Source organism: Leguminivora glycinivorella, chromosome 18 (assembly GCF_023078275.1).
Source record: "Leguminivora glycinivorella isolate SPB_JAAS2020 chromosome 18, LegGlyc_1.1, whole genome shotgun sequence".
NCBI classification, from domain to species: domain Eukaryota; kingdom Metazoa; phylum Arthropoda; class Insecta; order Lepidoptera; family Tortricidae; genus Leguminivora; species Leguminivora glycinivorella.
This window is the reverse complement of record NC_062988.1, coordinates 15,825,245-15,835,851: the sequence shown is the minus strand read 5'-3', so window position 1 is coordinate 15,835,851 and position 10,607 is coordinate 15,825,245. Positions and strand designations below refer to the sequence as shown.

At 39.4% G+C, this 10,607-nt stretch overlaps 1 protein-coding gene across 1 annotated transcript in view; it reads left to right on the top strand.

Moving 5' to 3' along the window:
* Positions 1-759: 759 nt before the first annotated feature.
* Positions 760-10,607, top strand: part of LOC125235792 — a 29,559-nt gene continuing 19,711 nt past the window's right edge. The window contains 5 exon segments of the mRNA XM_048142378.1: positions 760-2,305; positions 2,742-2,939; positions 3,810-4,078; positions 4,623-4,828; positions 5,344-5,371. Coding sequence (XP_047998335.1) covers positions 802-2,305; positions 2,742-2,939; positions 3,810-4,078; positions 4,623-4,828; positions 5,344-5,371 — 2,205 coding nt within the window. The 5' untranslated portion in view covers positions 760-801.

The following is a 10,607-nucleotide window of genomic DNA, read 5'->3' as shown; positions in this document are numbered from 1 at the left end:
GAATCATACCGGGATCTTGTTTGTACAAAATTTGTTTCTATGAGATTTATGTTGCAAAAGTCTGTTTCTTCATCTTCAGTTTCTATTTCTGATTCCGTAAGAGCGAATTATGTTTCTCTGTTATTTAATCCTACAACAATAAAAGCAATATGTGTCAGTTTTTGCAACCACCACAAACATTATTATTAAATTATGTAGTTGTATAAACCCGAGGTACTGCTCATAGGACATAATATTTTTACATCCCGTATTTCGTAAAATATAAGCAAAATCAATGAAATTATTACTTAACTCCGTAAAATAACTTATAAAAATGAAGATAATTTAAAAATTAGTAAAAAATTACTCAAGATTACATGAATAAAATTGGATTTACTTACCTCTCCTTCACGGAATACCCATGTCGCCGTCTGTAAGTTGTCAGTTTGACACTTTGTTTTTATTTTTCAAGCTTATGAGTGTGTTCACATTCAAACTAAAATACCCCTCTAGAAAATCGTATGACGTCAGTTTAGATTGGTGCGCAATTTGAAATCAAAATGATGGCTTTTATAATAAGTCCTACTGGTAGGACCGTGGTACGCTATGACTATACAGTCGTTGAAGAAGCTGGGTCTGAATGACCAACTTAATTATTACTATAGGAAGGACCTTGGGCCTTAGGAGGTTATGAACGTACCTACTGTCACTTTGACGTCATAAATGTCACAGCACGTTCGAATTTCAAAAATCAAAACACTTAACCGAAGTCCGATACAAAGGCACTACTGTGTTTCAAGATTAATACATTTTTTAAGCAAAATGAGCTTAGTAAGTGCTGTGTTACAAGAAGTTGATTCTACAAAAATGAAGGATTTTAAGAAATATAACGACGAATTAACACCAAGGCTTAAAGATCTTATCGAACGTGTTGAAATATTATCATGGACATTGCAGCAACATTTCGTTGATTCGTACCTCAACTACACCACAACGAAAAGCCTGGACCGATTGAACTACAAGAATAGAAAGGGAAACATCATCAATGACTACGCTACTATTACTGAAGAGTTAAAATCGTTGCGAGTAAAGTTCGATATAACTGATGAAGAGTTCAATGAACGTTGTGAAAAGTTAAATAAATCTATGGACGTTTTAAACGAGTTTTGTGTTGCAGCTGAAGGTAAGCGCGTCTTACAAGTTGCCGACCACGATTTCAGGAGACATGATTACTGTGAAGCTATGTTAGCCATTAAAAAGCTTCAAAATCAGATTCAGCTACTAAATTTTAAAGGTGACGCAGCTAAAGCCTTGTTGAACTTGATAGCGCAAGCTGAAAACCAGTTGTCACTGTATACTGCACAATTAAGTGTGGAGTGGGAAGATTTATTCTCATGGTCTGAGGTCAAAAGTCTCCATTTCCTAACTTACTCTCTGTCTGTTCAACAGAGTGACCCTATCATGCTGCAGAAAGTTCTCAGGACTTTATATGTAACAAAAAGATTAAATGCAGAGTTAGGCCAGTTCTCCCATTTCTTCCTAGATCAACTTTTACACAATGTGATAAGACATAACTGTGAGATATTTACTGAAGACCACATAGGTGCTGTTTTCTTCAATATAAAAATAGATTTGGCTAACAAGGCTAAACCAAACTATCAGACAATATTCAATAACTTAACGGCCATCTTTGAGTTCCTGCAATCTACTCTGGGCTCTCAGTTGGAAGGGGATCAAAACTTCATTGAGATTTTTGCAAATTCAATCAGACAAAAATTCTTTAATAAAATAATAGATGACTGTATCAGGAATAACTTACCGTCCTGTAACAGTACTTATGAGAACTATACAAACCTTGTGGTTGAATTAGATGCCTTCAACAAGTTCCTCATTGACTCCAGATTTGTAGAAGCCTCAAAGTCCCCGCTGAACAAGTATATCGACGATACAGAGTGCGTCCTCTACAATAAGAAGTGTGACAAACTGCTGAATGATGTCCGGAGCTTGTTAAGCCAAAGTCTCTCGTACGGAACAGAGGTTGTTGGAATGGAGGGGGTGAACGAAAATGAGTCCATGCTGGAAGTAACGAAAAAGACTGAATATACCTGGGATTTGAACAAGCCGGTGTTTTTACCAAAGTGTGTAATATCACAGAATGTGAAAAGAATTTTGAGGATGATTTTAGAGCACTTAGAGGAGAGTATTAAGTTGCCCGAGAAATATAGCACTCAGTTGGTGTCATACATCAAGGATATAACTGGGATGTATCAAAGCATTGTGCCTAAGAAGTTTAAGATTAATTTGGAGTGCTGCCCTCTGGATATAGGTGAGTTACGTTATTTTTTTTTTAGTAAAAATTAAATAAAAATAGAATGTCACGTTTTTAAAAATGCATGATTCAATTGAGGAGGCACACTCAAAGCTTATGACAGATGGCACCACCCTATTAGTCCATTGCACAGATAAAGAACTTCACATGTGAGAGTAAGAAGATGATATGCTTTTTCTCTCTCTCACATATGAATGACAGTGACATGCCTAGGCACTTGCACAGGTGCCGCCTGGTGGAATAAAATGTCAGTGTGCCTCCTCATTCTGCATAAATAATTGATGTAGTAGTAACAATGATTCTGCATGTCTGGATCTATTTCTAAGGTATGGGTAGGTTCAATGAAACTATATGGATTTTAATAATGTGATTTAATTGAAATGATTACAGAAGCGAACTGACTGATTTAAAACATTTATGTATTAATTTCCAGCTCTGTTCTTCAACAACTGCTTGTACCTAGCCCACGGGCTCCTCGGTCCCCCGTGGCGCACCAGCCTGCCCGGCCCGCTGGCCGACCACCTGACCATGCTAGTCTGCATCCAGGACCTGAGGGTGCTCGGAATGGAGAAGATCTCCCTGTATTTGCAGCAACAGAAGAATGTCATTACTCAGAGCATTGAGCCTAGTGGTAAGTTGAAAATTCTGGGGTTTACATATGAAGTAAGGTGTAAAGCTGGTCTATGACGAGCTATTCATCAACAACATATCACATTCAATTAGATAAGCACGTAAGATAAGTAAACGCATAAATGTAATATTAGCAATAAGGTTTTTTTTTCAATAAATTATTCTTATTCTTATTAATTATAAACAATTTGACACAAAATTGGCTCTCCTGTGAAATTACTAAAATGGCACTTAATTTTATGCCTCTCAGGTACGGTTTTTGTCAGTAAATGTCGGTTATGAATTAAAAAAGTCGGATTATATTACATCGGGAATTGTAGGATTATTTTTCGTAAGTGTGCTCGACATTTTAGAAGTTGTAGGCGTCTATAGGCCATTTTGTCTGCTTATTATGCGTCTATAGGCCATCTTGTCTGCTATTATCAGCCAGTGCATATGCTTGTTTTCTACGGATGCTACAATCAAACAAAAACTCGACATTATGGTAATCTCGCCTATACTATACCTATATGTTTGCTGCTCAAAGCATCTGAACACATGTTCATATCATACTTTCATAGCCCAGTCCACATAGAGCTAGGAACGTCTGCCGAGGCATGCGCGCATTTTGTGGGGCCATTCAACCTGTCTCAGCCCAGGCACGTCTACACGCTACACGTAGCACGCTTGCCGCGTGAGCACCTTGCCTCGCGGCGTGCGTCGCTCTGTGTGGACTGGGCTACGAATGACTGAGGTTTATTTGCACAGCAACATCGCAATATCGTGTATTAATTCCGTGTGGATCCAAATAATTAATAATAATATTCGTTTAATTTATTTTTCTTACAAACTTGACATTCTCTTAGTAATAATTTTCATCTTACCCTTCCAGAACTGTCACCCTGGTCCAAAACCACCTACGAGCAATTCGACACAGCGGTGAACAACGCCATAATCCTGATGAAAGACCTCAAATGCAGCTGGCATCACATCCTGCCCACCCGGATGTATGAGTTGGCCATGTGCACTCTGGTGCAAGCGTTCTGTCAGTCCGTTCTGCAGCGAATCTTCGCGGACAGCAGGCCACTGCAGGAAGACTTGGTCTATATGTTAGCAGTGAGACTGCAGGACTCGGTTGAAGATATTACTGCACTTTTTGAGGTAAGTTTGTTCTGCCAGTCTGTTCTGCAGCGGATCTTCGACAGCAGGCAGATGCAGGAAGACTTGGTCTATATGTTAGCAGTGAGACTGCAGGACTCTGTTGAAGATGTTACTGCACTTTGAGGTAAGTTCATGAATTAATGTTGTTGGGATAGATGAAGGTCTACATAATATTATTACACTTTTTGAGGTAAGTTTGCTACTTCTCAACTATGGATCTAGTTTAGTTTTAAAAGTACACGCCTACCTAGCCAACTTACGGCTCAGCCACGACATCGGTCTAAGCGCGACAGCGGTGAGCGGCGGCCATACACTGGAGCGAGACACAGCGATGGGACTTTTCATTCGCACGTATGGCTGCCGCTCACCGCTGTCGCGCTTAGACCAATGTCGTGGCCGGGCCGTTAAGGTAAGCATATAATTATATCTTATGTAGCTCTTTTGTAGTGGTTTGACAGCGTTTGCGTCAAAAACATTTTCATATTAATGTGAGATCTGATCAAAAACTGTAAAAACTTCCTACATTTCTATTTATTTATTACAGAAGCCAATAGAACTGGACAAGAAAGTCAACGTCTGGACGAAGTTCACCAAAATGCCGCAACTGCTTAAAGCGCAGCTCCTAGAGACCGCGGACGGGTGGAAGAACAAGGAACTAGCGCAGAGCTACACCTGCGAGGAAGTCCGCCAGATCGTCAAGATGAGGTTCCCGGATAACAAGTACAGGCTCAACATGCTCAAGGAAATACAGTGATCACTTTTTGCTAACATCATCTCAAGCGCGGATCCAGCTTCGTGCCCAGGGGGGGGGGGGGGAGGCCTGGTAAAGGACCGGGGCCCCAGGGTGGTCACGTGGTCTATTTGTATGGCCAACTCAGGCTCCAGGGGGGTCATGATCCCCCCCCCCCCTGGATCCGCGCATGGTGCATCTACACATCTCCTTCAGACTTAAGGCTTCAGTAAATAAGGAAGCCGAATAAGATGTCAAATCATTGGTTGAGCTTAACGCCCTCGGCTTCGCCTCGGAAGTCAATTAAATATGATCTGTCTGAAAAATATGAACTGTCAGCAAAGTGCCAAAACTATGTATTCACGACCTTAATGTACTCACAGGTAATAAAGTTCTGTATAACTACTTATTTTTGGCGCTTTGACTGTATTCATATTTGTGGTGCTGACTATACCTACATAGTGTGCTGTTTTTACAATTTCATGGACTTGGGATGTAATATAATTACTTCATTAAATTTTAATTTGTATTTTAGCATACTATGCCATAATAAGTGCCTTAAGGTGCTTTTACACAGGCAACACAATTGCCAGCAATTCACATACCATTGCCGCGTTTGTTCAATATGCACCAAGTAACTATAGAGCAAATGGGGCAATGGTATGTGAATGACTGGCGTGTAAAAGCACCTTTAGTAGGAGTAAAGTATGTTTAATGAACAATGTTCCATAGTCACATTCGTATGGAAGAATCTCAAAGCCGCCTGATGTGAGGTCAGACAAGTATAGCCTCAACATGCTGAGGGAAATAATTGATCATAACTTTGTTAACATTTGACTGGTTCCATTTGAAAAACATTGTTTAAATAGGTATATGTATTTGGAATACGTCTCAAGAATAAATAAGTGTATAAATCATTTGTTTTTTTAACCCTTTAACAGTCCAGATAGATAACCAACAAGGAGTTGGCTCAGAGTTACTGCAGCCTCTCTACATTTGCATTTATCTAATCTAAAAAGTATGCTCACTCCGCGATTCTATCGCCGCGCTACAAGTATAGTCAACCAATTGGAACCCTAGGCCACTCTAAAACCATGTCAAAATGACAACCAGTAAGAGATTTCTTACAATCTGATGTATAACGTCACTATGACATAGTTCTACAGCGGCCTAGGGTTCCAATTGGTTGACTGTACATGCCGGGGGCCGCGAGTTCGCGGCCCATTCAGTGGTGAAGACCTTCGCGCGGCGCAATAGAATTTAGTGTCGGGTGCTCACGTGCGGTCCGTTTGTTAATGTAGGTAAGAATGGCGGCATTTTGTGAACAACAAAGCCGTGAGCCTTCTGTACTTGTACTATTATATATTCTGTGGTATAAGTAAGTAATAAAAGAATCTACGACTAATCGGTGACAAAAACTCGTGCGAGTGATTTCCCACATAGATTTGACCGGTTTAATTGCGATCAAATGTGGATAAAATTACAATTGATACTATTAAAATAATAAAACATAGCTGTAAGACACTATATTCTGTGCTCGTATGTTACAAAGGAAGGAAATATAGATTTATACAATAAAATTAAAGTAAGATAAACATTAAACATTAAACACATAATCTTGGAGATGTATAAGGTCTCCAAGTGTCCACAACTAAACTTAAATAAAAACAATATAATCAGACGAGAATATGTTCTCATACGTCAATTGAACACTAGTATGCTTAATTACACAATGCAGAGAAAATGAAAAAATATATACGACTTCATTCATCTATTGACAAGCAACCACCTTAAAGGCATCCCTATCATCTATAAAATCCTTCACAGTGTAGTACGCCTTACATAACAACAAACGCTTAATGCGTGCCTTAAATTTGTCAAATGGCAAATCCACTATATCGGTTGGTACTTTGTTATAAAAACGTGTACAGTTCCCGACGAAAGACGTACCAACCTTACGGAGACGGTGGGCGGTCACAGCAAGTTTATGTTTGTTCCTTGTGTTATAGTTATGGATGTCACTGTTAAGCTTGAATTCGTGGATATTTTTCCGAACATACATAATATTTTCGTATATGTATTGAGAGGCAACGGTAAGAATGTTCACCTCTTTGAATTTTTCTCTTAAAGATGCTCGACCGCCCAATCCGTAGATTGAACGGACTGCTCGTTTTTGCAGCACAAAAATAGCCTGAATGTCTGCAGCTTTTCCCCATAACAGGATCCCATATGACATAACACTGTGGAAGTAGCTAAAGTATACCAGCCTGGCCGTCTCTACGTTTGTTAGTTGTCTGATTCGCCTTACTGCGTAAGCTGCAGAACTAAGTTTGCCAGCTAAAGTGGCTATATGTGCATGCCATTGCAGTTTTGAATCCAAAGTGACTCCAAGGAAAACCGTTCGATCTTCAAATTCCAGCGTTTCACCTTTCATTTGGATCTTACTGTTATTTACCTGCTTAACGTTCGGAAGCGCAAATCTGATGCACTTGGTTTTCTAAACAAAGAATAGAAAGTTTTAATGAACTACCCATACCCAGGTTCTTTAGTTAGCGGTCTCACGTCAACTAATGAAAATAAGGTAAGTAACTAAGTACCTAGTACAAGTATTAAATAAAATAAATACCCGCATACCAAACAGGGCAGCATACCTACCGCATACAAATCATAAGTATCATAACCCTCCTTTTGCGTTGCCGTCACAGACCAACCCCTATAGACATCCATTACAAGACGACTCGCGGTCGCCAGCCTTCCTAGTATTTGCACTGATATAAGCGCGGGCGCTCGCCGTGCCCGATCAGTAGCGACCAAGTAACAGACCCGAAAGCAGTGCGTGTCTTTCGCAGTAAAAAAATTGAAAAAGGGTATTTTGATGTCTTAAAGATGTCCACCTGTAGTGTGAAATGGTGTGGAAAGGTAACAAGGAGCTCAAATTTAAAAACAGACGTCATTACATTCCACATAAAAGTCATATTTATAATTTATTCAGAGCCGGCATAGGTCAACTTACATTGGCCACTTACGCGTCAGTAGAGGGACAGTCCCTTTCATCTGGCGCGACTGCCCGCCGTCCTTGAAACGGCCAATCACAGCGCGCTTAACACATTCCCCGCCCGCTCCTCGCACCCCTGGCACTGGTGACTCGTATCGCGAACAAAATATACAAGAATGCTACTCTATTGGGACCGTGCGCGACGACAACGCCACGTGACAGTGACAATATTGTAACCGCTGCCAAGCAAGAAGTAAGTAAACATTGTGAAAAAATTAATGAAATCTTGTGATATTTTACTACATTAGACAATTTTGGACGATGGTGGTTACAACATTATCGCCAATAACATTAAAATCGTTGTTTTCAGTGAGAAATTAAGAAACTGGTGACTAAAACGGGGTTTCGTACCATCGCTCACGAAATCATTTTCCAACCTGAGACGATGAATAAAGGCAATAAATTGGAGCTTGCTGGGCATTTTCTACAGATTGAAGACATTATTCCACCATTTATACCTATGTGCAATAAAGTATAAATATATCATTGGCTTTTGAAATAGTTGATCAGTTCACTGCTATCCTGTCATTTTCATAGGCTAACTATAGGTATTATAAATATCATTGCAGGATACAAGGTTTATTGCAAAATAAAAACAAACTAGCTATAATAACGTTTAATTATAATATACATTACAAAAACTTGTTTTCCCCTCACTAGCTCGGAAACACGTGTTTTGTCCTTTAATACCAGCGGGTAAAAACGCATTTTATCCACTAGTGGGTAAAGTAATTTGCCCTTGAATAAATTCAAATTAACTGCTTTAAAATTGATAAAAGTAGGTGAATCTACTAATAAATATGATTTACCACCACACGAATCCAGTTGGAACTACTGGAAGCAGTGATAAACGCATTTTTTGCGTTGTAGTTTCCTCGCTATAATGAGGGGAAAAGTTTTGTGTTACACTCGGGTGCAAATGTATTTTACTTCTCGTGTGTTAAAAAAGTCGCAAGTTCAGGATTCTATTCTCGAACCACTCGCTTCGCTCGTGGTTCAACTATAGAATCCTTTCACTTGCTCGTTTTTCAATTCCACACTCGGCGTTAAAATACAACTTTGCCCCCTTGTATAACAAATAACTATTCATTTACTTGAAAATATTGGAGGTTTACCACTTTACGAGATATCACATCAAATACAATCATGAATGCGATGAAATAAGTTCTCAGGAATTTTATTTAAAATGTGATAAGCCTTCAGTGGATGGACTACTTCTGCTTCTATTGTTCTCGTGCTCCTTCTTCCCATTGAAACCTCGATATTTACGCATTTTCGTCAATCCGTTTCGATTTGTAAACAGGAGCACAGATGAGGAAACAAATAAAATGATTTTCGAACATAACTGGGATTGGTTTCCACGTCGGCTTTTCTACCTCCAATAAAATTTGCACTATAAATTCACCGTAAATTCAATTCAATACTTGTATCAAATAATTACGCACTTTAAGTAAAACTTTAGAGATTGTACGACACTTTTCTTCTTACGGCAACTATTCACTTAAATGGTGGTTTTGTTTCCACCACGGTCTTGGAAATAACTAGAATTTAGTCGCTACTTTTCTCGGAGTTATTACAATTCGCCATAACAAATTTTACTGGGCCCGTATTAAATTTATCTCAAAAAGGACATGAAAATGTTTACTGCAATATGTATTTGACAGCGCAAGTCAGCGACTAAGATGTCAATTTTGGCCGTAGTGAGCGCTGTGATCGTTTTAGCTACCCCCTCCACCCGCTTTGCACCCTGCCAATAGGAGGTTCTCTGTGGTTGCCGTAGTCGGGTAATTTAAATAGGTAGGTATTATAACATACGTACCCATCGGTAACTCAAATGAACTAAGCGTATGATCAGAAGTTTATCTACTATACATAATTTTTGTGCTAACTTTAGGTAGGTACTAACGCTTTTCACTTTCCGGTTATGTACACTGAAACAATTAAACAAAGGTGAATCAAAATATTGTTAAAAATATAATAAGGCTGCAAAAATGTTGCCAAAGCGGACCCCGGGCTCCCATGAGCAACGCAAGGAGGATGATGAAGGCCGCAGAAATGTCTGACACGATACGTTACGTCGTAATCGTGCGTAATAGGACGCGTGTCACATACTTTTACGCCCTTCGAGAAGTAACAAAACGACATTTATTGTTATTTCAAATGACTGTACCATTCTTGATTCTAATTCTAATAGTGCATTGTGTATTAAGGGCGGAAAGTGAAGGATCACGAAAGAGAGACTGTTTGAAGCCCGACGCCAAAGGCGGAGGACTTTAATAATTATAGTTTGTTGTAATCCTTTAGCCGCCCGCCACCAAGTTTTAAACTAAATGTACTGAAATACCTACATTTCGAACATCCGTCCGCCATCTTGTAATTTTTGACAGGTCGTGGAAGGCCCCACCCAGGTATTCACTTTACCGCCCTAGGGTGGTAAAATACCTCATTACGTATCAGTATGCAGGCATGTACCTAATAACACCGTTTACGAGCGAGTGTGACAATAGTACATTGTGCAACAAGGGAGGAAGTTGAATATTACTAACTTGAGTCTTTAAATCGCTCCGGCAAGCCGTCGCGATTTAACTTACTCTCGTTAGTAATATTCATACTCCTCGAGTTCCACAGAATGTTTTTCATCACACTCGCAATGTAAAAAATATGTAAATAGATGTAAAAAAGTTTAGTACGATACAAGAAATTTTATTATTCCCTTGGGAGAACGATTTTTCTATAACTCCCGC